The sequence below is a fragment of the Bombus pyrosoma genome, linkage group LG6, assembly GCF_014825855.1.
Source record: "Bombus pyrosoma isolate SC7728 linkage group LG6, ASM1482585v1, whole genome shotgun sequence".
Classification (NCBI taxonomy): Eukaryota; Metazoa; Arthropoda; class Insecta; order Hymenoptera; family Apidae; genus Bombus; species Bombus pyrosoma.
Genome location: NC_057775.1, coordinates 4,306,444 through 4,325,118, shown reverse-complemented (window position 1 = coordinate 4,325,118; position 18,675 = coordinate 4,306,444). Strand labels below are relative to the sequence as shown.

Here is an 18,675-nt window from a genome sequence, read left to right as displayed (position 1 = left end):
TGCCTCGTAAACACATACATATAGGTGCAGCAACATTGCGTTGCGTGAATTTCGTTAACGGATATACGCCGGATCGTACTAGGAAGGAGCAGATAACTTTGATACAAGTACTATCAGCCGGTACGCGATACGTCTCGAGCGTGCGCACATACGTAGGTACTTTCGTACGTTACCGCCTTAAGGTTATTTATTTAGAAGTTTTCTATCTTATTTATCATTAGTACTATTACTAACGCGGTGCCCTGGCTGTCGGTAAACTACATAATGCATAGCTATATTTATATAGCTAAATAAATTAAATATATGCATATAGCTATATTTGAAATGAAACTACATTCATCGACTGAGATTGTGTTATGCACCGTACACGTGATTCTTTTCCACCTCCGTGTGCAATAGATTTTGCATAATCCAATCGCTAGTGCTACATACTCGGGCACCAACCTCTTAAACGACGTTACGATCCAGTTCGATAGCAAATGCAAAATAATTAACGATTACACGAGCGAATCGAAAGTAAACATTATTTCTCGTTTAAAATTCAATGTAAAATGGAAATGGATAACAAAAAAAGAAATAGACAAAAAAAAAAGAAAGAGAGAGAGAAAGAGAGAAAAGGATGACCGCGGAAACCTGGCACATCCCCGTGTAATTGTTTCCATTTCAATCAATGTAAAATTACTATAAAAGATATATGTATGTACATCGATCACTAAATTACATCAATTAGCGTTTCCTTTCTCTTGTTCCATTACTAACTATGGTTTACCCAGCGTCGCCTTCTGTAGTTTTTGGGTTGGGCTGCGCGTGTGTATACGTGTTAGGAACCTTAATAAGGCAACGAAGGAGCCCTGAATTTTACGAATGTATCCGTTATTTTCCGTTTTTTACATTGTTCAAGCTGCTTTTAAAGCTTTACAATTTTCATAATGCTCAGGCACGAACAAAACCGTTTGTTAATTTTCTCTAAGAAAGAGACCCGGTACCTTGTATGATTCTCCTTCTGCATGCCCTTTATTCTCTATATATCGTAATTCTTCTCTTATCCAATCAGTTAATTAACTGCAATACATTTTATTTAATAATACATCATATGTTGATACAAAAAACTACAAAGCACAAAAATTACGCAAAAGCTTGTGCCACGATACCTACACATTGTAATTGGATTGTTCCAAATTACAGCATTTCATAGCGAAAATATATAATTACATGTAAATAACAAATTAAAAAATGTTCGTCGTACACCGATACAAATTTCCGAATATTCGTGCGAGATGCTATTGATCGATATAAAATCTGAACTATCTAACAAAATCTACGAGGTTAAACACATGATCGATCCTGTTGAATATTTCACCAATTATTTTTCGTGCAATTCCTGCACGCCATCCAGACAAAAGCTCTCAAAAAATATATAAATATAAAATACCTTTTTTATACCAACAAATGTTTAAATTTTTCGGACGAAACGTAAGCATAATCGAACAGAATACAACATTCGTAAAGTTCAGTAATCATTAACAGACAAAACGGTAATTTGTATACAAAACTTTTAAACAATATTATATCACAGTACTAGCTATAAATACAACGTTTAAAAGAGAGCTGAAAACGAGAGCTAAAGCAGTGCTTCGTTAGACAGAGAAAAGACATCGACCGAAACCCTATACAAAGATTATACACATTCTGCGAGAATCACGGGACCGAGGCTCCATCTTTGCTCCTATCATTAATGCTTTTACTATAAAAAGAAAGACAGAGAAAGAGAGGAGGGAGGAAGGGAGAGAAAGAGATCTTATTATGCTACGAATCGAAGATCGGATGGAAACAGTATTCACGATAGAACGAAAAAACAAACGTGTTTTATAATTGCGACATCGCTAAAAACGTTACAGTGCGCATGAAAATATTTCGGTTCTTCCTTATCACATGTGCAACGATTTTTGCACCTGCTCGTCTCCGGAATATTTATCACTCCGTTCTTTCTTTCTTTCTTTTTTTTTTTTTTGTCCTTTGTCCTAAAACAACACGACGTTTTTTATCGTCTTTGTCATGTTCTTCCTTGCCCTTTTACGTCTTCTTCCTTTTCTCCTTCTTCTTTCGCATTTTCATACGATAACGTGTACCTTATGTACGTACGTCGTGACTATTTCTCATCACGTATGTACATGTAAAAGCGTCTGACTGCCGATGATTGACTGGACCGTATTCAGAAGATAAAACGAATCAACCATCCGTCCGAGATGCCGTTGATGACATCGGAGGGTACGGGTTATGTACCAAGGCCGGAATTCCAGTTGCGTCAGGCTGCTGACTGGTCGAAACCGAGCAAGAAATAGAGTGTTGCTATTTCTTGGTTGGCGTGCCTCGTTGCGTCAAACCTTCGAATCGTTTGAACGTGTAATTAATGAATACCCAGTCCTTGTATATTACCTCCCCATCTTGAGGCATTGGCGCGGATGCTGTAATCGACGAAAAAAAAAAAAAAATAGATGGAGAAAATTACATTCGAGTTTACGTTACCGGGTAAGTAATCGTACCGTTCTTTATTTTCTCCTGGAATTGGAATAATAGTACGTCGTCATAAACGTTTAGTATTATACTTACGTATCTCCAATTTCACGTCGGGAAATTCGTCGAAATTGGAAGTATCGTCGATAGAACGTACTTCGACTGGAATTGCTGCTGGCCTTTCTCTGATATGTTCCCAATCGACGCCACGGAAGAAAGGGGCTAGTTTAAGCTCTTCTATACCTCTTTGCGCACCTATGGGCCATTTTAGAAGAATCGTATGAGTCGTCCAACTACTGTATAGCGAAGGTATTTTATCGACGTTTGAACATAGTATATCAAATATTAACCTAATCTTCTATCGGCTTCGCAACAAAACCTGATTATGGTATCTTTAGCTTCCTCGCTAATGGGAACTTCTGGCGGAAAAACTAAGGTCTCCCTCCAATTCATAACCTTCCGGTAAGTTTCTTGGGGATTTTCACTGCAGAATGGTGGATATCCTGAAAGTTATCGATAAAATTCTGTAGAAAATATGGAAAACGAGCGGTATACGCGTTCTTCTTGCTAAAATCGGGAATATCGTGCATTTACGGGAGCAGAAGCTTCAGTACCTATGAGCATCTCGTACATGATAACTCCCAAGGACCAACAGTCACAAGCAGGTCCATAACCTGTTTGTAAAAATACTTCCGGAGCTATGTAATCGGGTGTTCCTACTGTACTATAAGCCAAAGCTCTCCTATTTCTTTTCCAGCTCTCTGCTCTTCTTTTACTATCCATCGCGCCGCCACTTCCGCTTCCGCACGATGTCACTGTAACAAGACGATTAAACGGTGATGCTTCGAATAAGAAGAATAAGAATAAGAAGAAAAGGAAAGGTAGAAAAAGAGGCGTACTGAAATCCGAAGGCTTTGCTTGACTGAGATCTCTGTAGAAATCGGTTCTATGGGACTTTTTCAGACCCGTACATAATCCAAAATCAGAGAGTTTTATATGACCTCGTGCATCCAATAACAGATTGTCCGGTTTGATATCTCTGAAAAAAAAAGGGATATTATACCGGTGAGTCTGTAGCTACATATCGCTTCGAATCGTTACTTCCATTAGTTTTCGTAACATTGCATTTTACCTATGAATAAATCCCAGTTTATGTATAGAATCGATCGCTAACGCTGTCTCCGAAATATAAAATTGCGTGCACTCTTCGGACAGCGTATCTTTCTTCATCAGCAACGTCATCATGTCACCTACAAGAACACACGTACTTCGATGATTTTGTTGTTTCATATGATATACATGATAAGGTGCAACGATCGGGATACTAATCGCAATTTAACGTAAAATAGGAAATGGTTGCAAATATTTATCGTAACTGAATTACGTAATGAAATCAAGGAGTGTGTACGTGTACGTTTTGTAGCAATAATTTGTAAGAAAGAAAAGGCAACGAAACAAAAGAAAGAGAGAGAGAGAGAGAGAGAGAGAGAGAGAAAACAAGACGTAAAAGTGTATACTAGCGCGAAAACTATAATTGAAATGAAAGCTTACCGCCTGGAAGAAACTCCATGATTAAATACAAATTTATAGGATCTTGAAAGCTATAATACATTTTTACGACCCATTGATGATCCGCTTCCACTAGGACGTCTCTTTCCGCCCTGACGTGCGCCACTTGCTCTTTCTCCAGCATGTCGGCTTTTCTTAAAATTTTCATCGCATATACGTGCCCGGTATCCTTCTTTTGCACGAGTCTTACCTGTTCGATACACAACGACGACAACGAGATTAAAAACAGAGATTATCTTTGAGAATCGTTCGCGTTCTACGCGTTTCTTTTAGAGAGGAACAGTTTCTCGATCACGGCAACGTCTTAATTAATTTATTATCCGGCTTGCCGCAACGAAAATTTACCTCTCCGAAAGCACCTCTGCCGATAACTTTGAGAGGCTCGAAATCTTCGACGCCAAGTCGGGAACGTTTCAAACGGAGAAATTCAGTTTCTTTCTGAGCATGCTGCAACCGTTTCTCCTGCTTCTGTTGTTCCGACAGACCTTCGTCTTTCAACGATTCCTCTAGTTTCGCGAGCCTTTGCTTTCGCTCGATGTGCTGAGCTATCAGATTACTGTAGTAATTCTCCAACGTTACCTAAAGCCAAACACATATAAATGTTGATAGAAAAAGCAAACTATCCACGTACAGACATATGGTTCGCATATAGCGAAAAATGGGTTAAACAATCTCTTACTAGGGTAATGTAAATGAAAATGCCATGGTTAGCGTGCGTTTTTCCTACAAATATCTGTACGCATCGTTCGAACGTTAATTTACAAGCGTTTGAAATTTACTACGCGAGGATAAGAAATACGGCGAATGAAAAAGGAAATGCGAGATTGTCAGTGAGAGAAAGAAAGAAATTACCTTGGCCTTTGTAGCTTTGTCCAATGTATGGCCGCTGAAACGGATCGTGCTCTCTGTGGCCGCCATCTCCAGCACCCCTGTAATACATGCAAAAGGAGGTCACTGAGTGCCGCACACCGATCTCCAGAAGCGAGGTCTCGTGCCGTGACAATGACACAAATCCTCTCGCACCGAAACCCTTCGATCTAGTTAAAAACGGTAATGCGAGGGACCAACGACCGAAATTTCAAAATTTCCTCCATTTATTGCACGATCGTCGGTCGTTGTTTCGTAAAGATATCTTGCCAAAATTTTATTTATAGAGTTACATCGAAACACGTTGTGCTCTGGAATCGATACGATCGGCGAATTTCTGTAAAGAGACACGTAGAGATAGTCGGTTCGTCCACCGTGTGTCGAATCGTCGGCCGTCTCGAAAGCAACGCGAACGTTCTCTCGCGTAGAGCAAAAGTTGACTAGCCTTGGAGTTTATTAAATAATGGCTGCGGTGAATGATCGTGCAACGTTCGGTGGAGACAGTGTTTGCGTACTGGAGTCACGGAATCGAAAATCTGTTTCTCAGCGGATAGTACAACATCGATTAATTTCCTTCGTATCGGTTGCTTTCGATGATGTCACCTAACTCCAACGGTGATATCGAAGAAGCTTTACGCGTTAAAAGGTTCGAACGTTCGAGTCGGGGGCGAACTGGCCGCGGTACTCGAAACAACGGTCACAGGTACTATATCTGAAATGAAACTAAACGAGAAACGTTGATACATTTTCGTTCTCCGTTTCACTCGACCATGCGGTTTATACTTACGGGAGAACAACGTCGCTGTTCCCTTACGATTCCGCGAATACGAGGGCCATTTTACTGGAGATACGAGAACGAACACAGACGCGGCGATACGAATACGAAATCGAATCGAAGAAATATACGTACCGAGATATACCGAAGAGATCGAACGGCGCGATTCGCCAGCTTCGCGTACGTCTCCGGTACACTCGTCCTCAAGGTATATTTCGCGATTCGATCCTCGCACAACTAGGGAGTAGGTACAATGACGTCACGCGCTGATTACATTACGGTCTGCAAGGCCGCATTAAACTATTCTAGAAGCCATACTTTGCGCGTCTCTTGCGTTCGGTCTGCAAATAAAGGGTAACATAAGACACGCGAACAACGTTCTTCTTGCGCCGTTCTTTACGCTAGCCGGCTCTTCGTTGCGACTTTTGTCATTAATCTCGTGTTCTCTTGCCGCTTGGAATACTAAGAAAATCTTTCGATCGCCCAGACTAACTCACTCGCGTTATCTTTGATAATTCCGCTTTAAAATCCGATAAAATTACGACTCGTTTCGACGATATTTGAAACAATGTCAAAAATCACTAGATACATTTATCGCAATACGATGTGGAAAACGATTACGATCGATTTATAAGATGCAGATCAAAGATACGCAACGCCGTTGATCGTGTACGGCTTCTCTTCGACACTGGTTGCGTAAAACGCGTACTACCGTTAGCGTTTTCGTTCCTAGCCGGATACGGGTAATTTCGTTTTCTTCTTTCACCAAAATCGTTTTGTGACGTCGAGACGACCTTACCGCGGCAAAATCGCCATGAAGCGACGTAGATATCATCGACAATTGAACTGAATCGAACCGCTGAATTGGAAACGGCAAACGGCACGATGATAAATAACCTGTGCACTGATAAATAATACAATAGATTTGCGGACAAACGCCGACATTTCGAAAACTTTCGAGGGAAAGCGTTTCCCGTTTCGATTGCTGTACGGACAATACCTAATAACTCGTTAACGTTAAGAAACCATCGTACAAGAAACCGCGATGTCACGAATAAACAGGTACATTGCCAAAACGAACGATAAAAGGCAACGGAATATAGCGTAGTATAAAATTATCGGAACTTTGGATATTACGTGCACAACGTCGTTGAACTTCGGTTAGAAATCGTGTGAAAGCGAGAACGTTGATTGCATCTTGCTATAACGACCTTCGATCGAGTCGAATATAGTTTTAACTATCAGCAACGCCAGTAACTATATATGTAGATACATTCACCTTTTTAGCTATGTACTTTGCCATATTTTTTTATATTGTATCGAGTACTGTGTGCGCGAAACGTGTATGGAATCGTGACGTTGTAATCCTATAAGGAAACCGATAAAAATATGAATTAATTACTTATTTCCTTGCTAAACTGTCCTTTCCTTATCTCGTACGTCGACGATTCTTTTCCAAATTGAACGATCGTCTAAACGGCCTTGTACTTTACAGCAACGTTTAATCAGGGAATCGAAGCTCTCGAACTTTTAGCCAGTCGCTAAAGCCTCTGATATCACGCGCGCGAAGAAATTACAAGGCAGAAATTACGGTGATGATGTACGTGGCACACGACAAGTTATCGACAAATATCGCCGGCATTATCAAATAAAGTTAACATATCATCGCAGATGGTCTTACGTTTAGATCGTGCCACTTACTCTCGGAAAGGCGCGTGCACGTATCAAGAAAACGCCGTCTCACTAATATCCGAGATGTTCCGTCTGGTCTTCTTTCGTTTCGAATTTCTTCCGCATCGCGATACACCATCGAAATTCCATTCTTTGGAAATTGAATTAGAATCGATCTCCTGTTTACAGTTCGATAAAACGAAATTTTTATAGATTTTTATAGAGAGCATCGACGACGGAACGCAACATCTCGAAACATCTTGCAACAAGCGTACAAGTATGCGCGTGATGCGAGAAACTGGACGTGTTCGAGTAAGAACATCGAGTAACGTTGCGAGCCGTCTACCGCATTACCGCAAGTTGGCGTAAGTGGGCGAGCATCGAGGTTTTTCGACCGGAAACGCTTGCCAAAGCATCTCAGATAAAAATCTAAAAATTTCCTCGTAGCTTTGCCTTTGAGGCATAACGCTTTCACAAATAGGGTTAAACGATTCCAACAGCTGTAACAATTATTTTTAACGCCATTTTCGGAAATTGATCGACGAACGAACGAGGTCGTCGAATGAATTATTTTCATTCTTCGAAAGTAACAATCTGATCGACGCTGATCGACTATTGCGGATAAAGAGAAACCGTTTCGAGGTAGGAAGCGAAACGCAGGTGAGATAATACGCAAGAATAAGCGTAAGTTTATTCAGCCTCAAGGGCTATTGTAATATTCGTTCGATCACGTCGATATCGTAATATTTAACTTGAAATTACTCTGAAATTGCTTCAAACATCAAGTTCGTCTTTTGTTCGTTAATCGCATATGTATCGATCGCAACGATCAAACTCGAGAAAGGCAGAGAGAAAAGAGAAAGGGGAAAGGAATGCGCGTTTTGTATTGCTACGCGTCCATAATTACTCGCAGCGTTTGTTATATTTTTATCGAGCTCTGACGATAATTCGCGTAAACTACGGCGAAAAAAAGGGAAACATGGGAAAACGGGACAGCCAAGAAAAAAGCGCTACGTTGGGGAACTACTAAAGACTAGCTGTATGTATGTATGTATCGCGTGCATATACGTATCACGCGTTACGCTACGAACGAACATACCAACTATCGAGAGCATGAGTCACGTATGCGTAGGCGTCGGTGGTAATGGTGCTTATCGGCGTCAGCACTTTTAAAGATTATTTACATTCGACGACCGTGTAAATAACGAAGGCGATCGAGCACCTTCTTCCTTAGCGCACACGTACGCTACTGTGGCGAGTAATTGCGGAAAACCGATTTCTTTTTACGTGATCGAATTTTACGGCGTTCAAACGGCATGCATTTTCAAACACCTCACGTTTTCGCGACGGTGAATGAACGGGTAATGCCCGCCATAAAAATCCTGTGTAGATATTCTTACAGATACTTGCAATTCCAATCGTTCCTGTTTGCAAGATGCTACGAAAACTGCGTACGTCGATACGCGCGATTCCATAACGCGCTAATCACTCACGCGTACGATACTTTACTTTCGTCTCTTCTTTTCAACGCTGCCACAACTCGTGTTTTTCCTTCTCCTTTCTTCCAAACTCTCGTTTATCTTCGCGATTTGCTCCGAACTAGCCGCTCCGTGTTTTCTACCGATATTTTCCTCCTATCCGTTTTCATTTCTTTTTTTCCATTTCGTCGCTACCGACACTCGCTGATTCGAACCTTTTTCATAATTCATCGTCATTTTCTCCGTTCTCGATTCCTAAAACTCGATTCGAATTATCTTTTACTTTTTATACCTTTCGTTTGAAACTTCTTTCCCCTTTATTTTCTTCCGCTATCTTCAAAGACAAACTTCGCAGTAAGTAAAACGAAGCGCGTTAATTGCGTGGAAGGGCCGTATAATTTTAACCAACGATAATTCCCTGTAAATATACAATTACGAATATCTGCTAAGAGATAAAAGCGCTGCTACAATTTGTTCGCTATGATTGGTTTGAAAGACCAAGGAATGTTGAAAGACCGACGTCACAGTTATATACAACGAATCTAAAAAGCAGTAGCGGTACCTAAATTTATCTCGAGGATACACGCGGCGACCGCTCGGTGCAGCATCGATCGATACTTTGCTACTAAATTCGACGAGATTTCGTTGAAGATTTCGTTTTCGATACCGCTGTGTGTGCTCCAAAAAAAAAAAAATATCTCCAAATACAACGCGTATATAACTAACGTAGAAATATAGAGAAAGACGAACAAGAAACGTCGTTATTAAATTTAATCCGACGTTTATTCGTAACGATTCCGTCGATTTTGTACATAGAATCATTCAGTAATCGATACGGTTACACGTATGTGTGTATGTATACAATCTTGACCGAAGGAAAATCGAAGCAAGACGACTTTGTGCTCGCTTCGGAGCGGGTATACGTACTCTAAGTGGTTGTGTTCGATCACGGTATATACCGGTCGAATTAAATACGAAATACGATTTTTTAGGTCGATATGCATATACATACATTCTTTGTATGCAGTTGCTTCATACGCACTTGGTAAAACGTTATTATTCCGCTTGAAGCTATCGCGCGATCGAGCAAATAATTCAGAACGATGCGGCGAATCGACCGGAATCGACCACTGAACGATTAGACAGTAACCTCGGTGATCAATTTTTCTATTGTTTAATAAGTTTTATTGTCCATGTATTGATTTCCTTCGAGTAGCGCTAAACGAGAATTCATCGCGTGGTATAGCGGAATTAAACAAACGGTACATTCACCTACAAAGCCGAACAACCATACGATTTTCTGAGAAGAGACCCTTTCCGAAGCCCGATTCTTGATTCTGCTTCTTTTCAAACGTGAATTAGATTAGAAGCATCGTTTATTTTCGCGATATCGAACAAACGTAGCGGTGAAAGAAGACTAGCCTGATCTACGTTCCCGACGCGGCCTATATCCTTGCTCGATTGGAAATCAGAGGTCAACGTAGCTTTAGGCGAAACACGATCCAACGATTGCTTTCTTTCAAACGATATTCTTACAAAGCCGTGCTTATTTTCAGCTATCGCCGGCAAGTGCACACGTACGAAACTGTCGCACTTGTACGACCAATAGGCTCGTTCGATGAAGCTCGCCGCCTTGCGATATAAGATATTTTTATAAATATTTCCACTGTTCCGCGCTCTTTCAAAATTAATACATATATCGCACAATTTATAACGGTTCACACGCGATCGATTCTAGCTGAACGTATCGGTTAAACATGTATATACATAATTTGAATCTCTTCTTTTCTTCTTCTTTTCGGTGATTCTCGCGTTTGCATTTTTCAACATTTGCCAATTTTACCGACAGACCGAAATAGTTTGATCGTTGCTCGTATCTGTAGCGTGAGTAGCCGTAAACGATCGATATCGATCCGATCGCCTTATTGGGGTAAAAACAGTCACGTATCGGTTCCATGCAAAGACGTAGCTCGAGGAAAAGCTTTTCCTTTCAGGAACCATGGAGTCGTTGCAATGATTTTCCTACAATCACGTCACAAACGTCTCTTTGATAGTCAGCGGAGACGACCTTTGAGAAAAATAACATCTTCGTTCGATCCGAATAGTTGCGAGATACGAGCGATTTCTCTCAGATGCGTAAGCGTGTTTCGTTCTCGATGAATAAACATTGGTTAGATAGAATTTTAAAAAAAGAAAAACCGTCTCAACGCGCCACGGCCTCTTGTTATTTTATGAAGAAAGAAACGAAAAATATCGAAGGTTACAGTTGACGTTACTTACTTTCCGAAGGGCAGAATTTAATTTTATTATACGATGGTTTCGAAAAGCATCAGCTACGTATATACCAACGTACCAGAACCGATGAGACCACTCGTAGAATAATAAATCGTAGGAATGGTGGAATGGTTGAAAGAACAACAATGGTCGTAGCGCTTGTATATATCACATGTATGTATATCTGTGTCACGCGGATGCCCGAGCCTGAGTCATTCGCTCCCGTTCGCTCGCTCGAGAGTTCGTTGCTCATCGTGGCTTCGTACCATGCCCCGGTCCCGCGTCCCGTGCTCTTTCACCTACTAACGGTTGGTTTACCGTTCTTCGACTCTTACCGAACGCACCACTCTACACGAGCCGCGCTTGCACATCAAAAAGCCCGATCGAACTGACCACCGTTCTTCTTCTCCACCGGGGATACTCGTGCTAATCGAAACGAATGTTTCCGGTTCGAGGAAGACGTTCGCAAGAAAATGCAGAAAATCGAGTCGACTCGCGGAAAGAACGAGTCGCTGCGAAGCGCAACTTCTATCAAACTCGTGGACGTTTGTTTATAGTTTCGAGTTCGGCGTTTGTTCGTGTTTTACGTCAGAGCGGCAGGCGCGGTGAACGAGTTTCACGAGGACGCGTTGTCGCTATTTTAGGTATGCGCGGTATTAGTCGATGCGCAATAAAACCGTCACTTTATGCACTCAAAATAAATCGTAGTTCGAACCATCGTTCGAGATACCGTATCCAAGAGTCGTCGGCTCCAACGGTTCGTCCGAATTCCAAGACACGTGAAACGATAATCGCGCATAGTTGCAGAGCAACGAATAACCAAACTTTCAAATAGTTCTATAATTATGGAACGTTTCGCGAATGCTCGAAATATATCGCGTGCCGCTTTGTTCGATGGCTACGATCGTGTATACGTAACGTTTCGTTCGGTTTTCTTTCCACGGTTTCCTCGAAGAACGCGGACTTTGTGAGACGATCGTCGAGAGTTCTTGGAACACGGTGTCGGCCAGTCACGATTCACGATTCTCGACACGACGACGACGACGAGTCATCAACTAACTCGACGATTTACCGTCGTAGAAATATCGTAACATTACGTAAAAGAGAACGCTGGTGTTGTGTTTAAACGATGCACGTCGCGATCAGGAGAAAAAGGTAGGAAACAACGAAGCAACGCGTGCACCTTGACGCAAGTTAGAACGAGATAGATCGTAAAGGAAGTTAAAAGAAATTCGTACTTTCCTTGTTATCGTTGGCGAAGCGGTTTCACGCGACTGCGCATCATTCGACTCGTCTTTGGTGTTGGTCAGCTACGAATATCGCGTGGTCGACGTGGTATCCAATTTTAGCGGGTTTCGTCAAGACCGTGGAACACGTAGACGTTGGAACGGCTACGAAAACGCATCGAACAAAAGAACGCACTTTTCTTCGTGTTCTCGTCCCCAAAGATCGACGAAACGACGACGACAACGACGACGGCGGCGACGACGGTGACGACAAGCAACCACCGAACGACGGATGCCCACTTCCACGCGATACTCCGACTATACCACGACCACGCGACCTGCTCGTCATTCGAGCTTCTCTCCAAAAACACGGCAGGAAAAAGAGCGCGACGGTTCGAACCGCACGAGACAAACGCAATGAAACGCGTCACACAAGTGCCAACCGGCGACTCCCGATCTCTTTCCCTCGTCTGCTTCTCTCTATGCCCGCCGAGATCCTATACGTACACTATACGACGTACAACCCAAGAGAAACTTCGTGCAGAAAACACTAGCACGATCGGAGGGAAGGGGGGATCGAAGTAGGAGGAGAAGACCGAAAGTGCGCGTGACTACCCCGACCACGAACTACGAACTACGAACCACGAACCACGGACTGCGAACCACGAACCACGGACTACGAACCACGAACCGCGGACTACGGACTGCGAATCACGGATCACGGATCACGGACCATGGACCATGGACTACGGATTACGGATTACGGACCACGGACCGTGACGCGACGATCTAACCAGCCTACCCTCGTCACCTGATCACAGTTACCCACTTGCGCGCTTCAGACGTCTCAGTATTTGCAACCCCGCCGTCGTCGTGTACTCCATTATTTCTTTATCTCTTTCCTTTCGCTCTCTATACAAGTATAATCAAACCCAAACGTTCACCGTCCAACCAATCTTTCCAATTTAATTTCTTGGTTAACGGCACCGATAGGCTTATCGATTAACGCGTTGATCGACGAACCTTCCGCCAATATTTGCTTCTAAGGGGGGCGGGCGTCCTCTGAAACGTCCACATTTTTGTTCACGTGGCACTTTCCTTAAGAAAATTCAACGCAAAACAATACGTCGGTGGTATGCGACGAGTATGCTCTAGCGAATGCTATGAACGTTATACGGAGACATTTGTTAAAAATTTATTTCTTCGTTTAACCTTGTAAATCTGTTTTGCATATGAAGAGTTTACGCGAGTAAAGGTAGGCAGATTAACAAAAGATAAAGCAGGACGGTACAGTGCGACGCGGCGCTCACATTGCCCTCTATCTAAGTACATATAATACATCGTCCACCTCTTCACGTGGGAATATTGATTTCGCCGCGTCAGCTGCTCGCTCAGTTGCTCGACTTTGCTTGCATATTCGTCCACCGTTCGTCCTCCGTTGTTCGCCGCGAACGCGCGCGCGTTTACTCGCCGCTTGCCCAATCTAATTCGTACACTTGTTCTACCACTTTATACGTTAATTTGCATTGCTCATCTACCACGTGTTTCCCACCTCGCAAACGTCACGCGATTATCGTTCGTTTAACGAGCCTGTTTCTATGTCATGATCAATTATTACCTTTTACAAAAAACAGGATTTTCACTTTTTTTAATATTTACCGTACGTGCGAATATTTCAACGGTACGAAACGTTCTAAAATGTATCGTTGATTTACATTTTTAACGCAGCGAATCTTCGTATTTAATCTTAATTTAGATCATCGACGTTACCGAAAGTTAACTTATATTTTCTTACGGAGAAAACAGATTGATTTTCAAATGCATTGTGGAAAATAACCTGTAAAACACGTGTGGGGCCCTGATCCGAGGTCAAGCGTGAATCATCTTTCGTGATTCAACGCGTAAAATGAAAAATTATTGGTAATCGCCATCACGTGGAAGCAATTAATTTTAATAACGATTTATACAAGGTTATATAACATTACTGGCGCGTTAACTGCAAGTTAACGGCGGTGAAAACACTTTCTCCCTTAATTCCAGAGTTATTCTTCTTTTTCAACATCTTTTTTACATTAATTTGAATGAATGCAAAGAATAAGCGGAAAGATCAACGAATTAATTAAATTAATTTCATCGAAATCGTGTTAAAATAACGCGATGTTATAGCATGTGTCGTAATTCTTGTTCTTAATCGCAACATTCTCCAAGAAGTCCTTCGATCGTATTTTCCAACTTTTCTCGATAAGTTTGTCGGAATAATAAATATAGAGACGATATAACGAAGAAATTATACGTCGTTCCTTCGACGATTTCTCTTACCGTGTAATCGAAGAACAAGATTCCGACACTGGTAAATTTTCTAAATTTTGTAATTTACCGGCCATTCTCCCGGTCCAAATTTACACGAATAACGATACTAACCTGAAACATAAAAGATTATACGTAATGATAACTTTATTTACGTATACATGTATGTGTGTGTGTGTGTGTGTGTGCATATCGGCATATCGACGTATTTTAAATCGGTACAAAATCAAAATTTGACATATCGAGTTTATCGCAGCGTGCCCCGAGTTTTCCTCGATTCCTTTTTCACATACTTATCGAGTCGGACGCACAAATATAGACGCACAAAAAGGAAAGTGGAAGACGTTAGAAAATGAGAAGTTAGGTGGATAGACAATGAAGGAAGCGTTACATGGCGAGAGGAAGTGTTTTGGCTACCGTTAGCTTGTCCTATATTTCCGATACGAATATATAATAAGAAGAAGCATACTGTTATTTCGTCAGACCATTCTGTGGACAGTGTCCATTCGTGAGTATGATCGATTTTGACATTTTTAAAGATACACCATCGGACAACGAGTGTAACGATTTACGATCGTAATCGTTGCTTAGAGAATTGAAAATGACGTCGAATTTCGTCTTATTTATCGATAGAAAAGTTCCCTGGTACGGTAAAGTTCTCTTTTCTCTATTCGGTAGCTGTGTTGCCACGGTAACAGCCTAGATTCGAGAGGTTGGGAGATGCGAACCCACAGAGCAGAGACAAAGGGTAGCGCGTGCGCTCATTCGTTGGTCCGCCTACATATTTGTACATCTACACGCTTATATACGTACACGGATACTGGTAAAATCTGTCCAGAAGAAGAACAGAAGAGAAAGAAGAAGAGAACTATCGTGGCTGGATCGTGTCCTTTTGTTACATATTTCCGGTAGCAGGGCTTACAACGGACGTAAACAATCCATTGAAATATACGGGAATGTTCCCGTCTTTGTACACGCGTATAGCCGACGAATTCCGATTTAACAAAGTCGACGAACACTCGACCAATTTCCTTTCCCTGAAAACATACTTGTCGCGCCACTACTCATTTTCAATTTGCGTTCGGCTAATAATTTCCGCGTTCTCGTATCGGATCGCTTTTCCAACATTTGCTGCCTATTGCGATCAATGAAAACCGGGTCAAGCTTTTGCTCGTATCAGGAGGACAGGTAAAGTCAAACGGGGCCATTTGTCCCCGTAATCGCACACGAACAATCTTGCTAACGTTTTACTTTAAATAGCCAACATTAATAAATTTAAACGACCGCTTGCATATTTATCACACAATCGACGCGATATACTCGCAACATAAATTACTTTAAACTACAGACTTCGGAAAATATATTACGGCGCATATCGTGCTTAATGTAAAGAGAATTCAAAGTTCAAAGATCGTACTATGTGTATTACCTCGCGCAAAATATTGTAACCTCGTTGATCGTGCAACGTTTCTCCAAGTATTACTTGTATATCGTTCAACGGATAGAAAGTTTGATTACTTGATAAAATACCGTAAAACAAGAACTAGTCGGTTTCGCGTCAGTTAACGCCGATTCTTTTAGATACATATTTTTCTAGATTTTGCAAACGTATTTTCTCGAAAAGCATTCGAAAAGTGCACGTAGGAATTTCGCGAAATTATCGGAAGATTAGTGAAAGGCGACTATTGTAAGATTTCGAAAAAAGGTTTCACTTTTAATTCTACATTACGTACGATACGAAACGAAACGAGAAGTGGCGAGAATAAACGAAAGAAAGGAATGGGTACTCGATATCGTCTAATGTAAATAAAATACGAATACAATCGTACCTAAATAATAAATACGAAATATTCGAAATTCTTTAAATTTCTACTCCTTTCTTTGCCGTTCTCACATTTCGAATACTTCACCTTGAAACTGATATACATATTGATATACATTTTCACTGATGCTCGACCAACGAAAAAAAGTGAGATTATCGCAAGAATTTCGCGCGTGACCTGACCTTGTCCTAAATTTCATTCCTCCTGAGCCTTTCGAGAATTCAGCAAACCAGCTCCCTCTAGCTAGGGCAGTGTTTTTCAAACTGCAGGATGTGACTCATTGGAAGGTTGTAAAATCGATACAGTAGTTTATATAATACACAGGCGCGAGCGCGCGCGCGCGCGCACTACAATAAAATTATTATCTGCCTATAATACGGCAAAGAACGAATGATCGAAGAAAATATTACGAAACGAAATTGATTAGAAAATCATGAAACGTACGTAAGAGATATTTTGTTTGAAAGATTATCCATATTTATTTTGTACTATTTAGAGAATTTCGTTGATACGAAATCGAGACTCGAGAAAAACAATTTGAAATTAGGAAAGATCCGAGTGCAGATGCGGTAGCAAGGTCGAAGGGACGATATTGAAAACGATATTTTCACCGATAGGTTGGCTGAAAAATGAAACGAAAACGCGAGGGCAAATAGGAAACGAAATTTCCAACGATTTTAATCGATTCGGGCGTATGCATATGACACGCGTAGAACGCAGAAACGCGACATTAGGCATACATTTGAGTAGATTAGCAAGCAATGGATAGCTAGAGCGATGGAAAGTGAAAGTACCTCCGTCTAGCGACCAACGTTTCGTTTCCATGTACTTTATTCGACCTGCTATGATACAACGTATCTTTGTATTGTACGTAATAATATCGTTATGCGAAACACTTGCTCGGTCAAAGCAGACGATTTAGCAAGAGGTAACAACGAACAGTTACAAACAGTTTAACTCGTATGACTAACGATTTTTAGAATTTATCGTAGTTCGTACCGTTAAAAACCGATTATTAAAAGCCGTTATCGAAGATACGCAGCAAAGCTATAGGTAACGCGTATATTTTCAAACATGGCACGATAACCGTTAAAAGCATCGGACTCGTTACGCATAGGATAATGATATGATTCATACTCGCTCGTTAAACTGACCCGAAAGATAAGACTTGGCACAGGTAACGTAGCTGCACATTTGTCCTATCTTCGTCCACACGGTCTTCAACAATTCCGAATTGTACATTGATAATTGGTAACAAATTGTACACTCCTTCTCGATCGTTTCACTTGGTCACCGTTTCCCGCGATTCAAACACACGCGCAACCTTTCGAGCGTACCGTGTCGCCTCGCACAACGCTTGATCTTTTACTTGGCGATATTTGTTCTTTTCGACTGCATAATTTCTTTCTGGCAACAGTTGTGTAACATCGTTACCAGACTTACGTAACGTTTACGCGTTATCGAGGAAACCGTGTGCCTCCATAACGCGAAAACGTCGAACAAAAATGAAACCTACCGAGAGTTAAATATCGACAAATCCCTCTTTTTCTTTCATTTCAACGAATAAAAGCCCGATAAACGCGTGTCGGCAACGTAGCTGTAACCTAGATAATAATAAATCTCAATCGATTTTATCGAGAGATCGTCGGTTGAGTTAGCGAACGACGTTAAAAGAAAGCGCCAACGTTACGGATCTTGCTCGACGAACGTTGTAACGATACTTGTAACGTTGCAGTCGATTCCTATAAATAAGTAATTATTATCCTTGACTCTTTATTAGCTTCTGCTCATCGACACGACCTTCGCACCCGCGATTGATTACGTCACAGAAAATGTACGATCGCGCACACTATACTTACGTACTTCCCTTTACCAACACCAACGTGTTTATTTGCGCGTTCCGTTCAATCTTTCCATCCTCAAACGTGGAAGAAAAAGAAAGGTAAAGACGAATCGCATCGTATGGTAGAGCATGTCAGTTGTATCTCTATCCATCGAGTTACATCGATTTCTTACGCGCCAGGGATCGAAAGAAGAACGTGTTTTTACGAGGTGTAACGATTTAACTAGATATTTGTGTACACCGATGCGTATATCGAACTTAACGATATCCTTTATCTCGCAATTTACCCGTATTCGCGTTAACTGTTTGCTATAAAAGAGTTTTACGC

At 41.4% G+C, this 18,675-nt stretch overlaps 1 protein-coding gene across 11 annotated transcripts in view; it reads right to left on the bottom strand.

Annotated features, from left to right (window-relative positions):
- Window positions 1-1,836: 1,836 nt before the first annotated feature.
- The window catches only part of LOC122568033 (serine/threonine-protein kinase tricornered), a 39,625-nt gene continuing 22,786 nt past the window's right edge, over window positions 1,837-18,675 (bottom strand). For 3 of the 11 annotated variants that reach the window (XM_043727335.1, XM_043727326.1, XM_043727328.1), the window contains 9 exons: window positions 4,936-5,012; window positions 4,429-4,662; window positions 4,066-4,273; window positions 3,647-3,764; window positions 3,414-3,553; window positions 3,129-3,329; window positions 2,865-3,017; window positions 2,611-2,769; window positions 1,837-2,465 (listed from right to left, as the gene is read on the bottom strand). In XM_043727335.1, the coding sequence (XP_043583270.1) occupies window positions 2,350-2,465; window positions 2,611-2,769; window positions 2,865-3,017; window positions 3,129-3,329; window positions 3,414-3,553; window positions 3,647-3,764; window positions 4,066-4,273; window positions 4,429-4,662; window positions 4,936-5,012 (1,406 nt within the window). In that variant the 3' untranslated portion in view covers window positions 1,837-2,349. Of the gene's footprint in view, window positions 2,466-2,610; window positions 2,770-2,864; window positions 3,018-3,128; window positions 3,330-3,413; window positions 3,554-3,646; window positions 3,765-4,065; window positions 4,274-4,428; window positions 4,663-4,935; window positions 5,013-5,737; window positions 5,760-5,860; window positions 5,915-7,426; window positions 7,576-8,158; window positions 8,194-11,227; window positions 12,322-12,386; window positions 12,985-17,658; window positions 17,908-18,675 lie in introns of those variants that run through there. The other 8 variants (XM_043727325.1, XM_043727327.1, XM_043727330.1 and 5 more) reach the window with 8 other exon arrangements.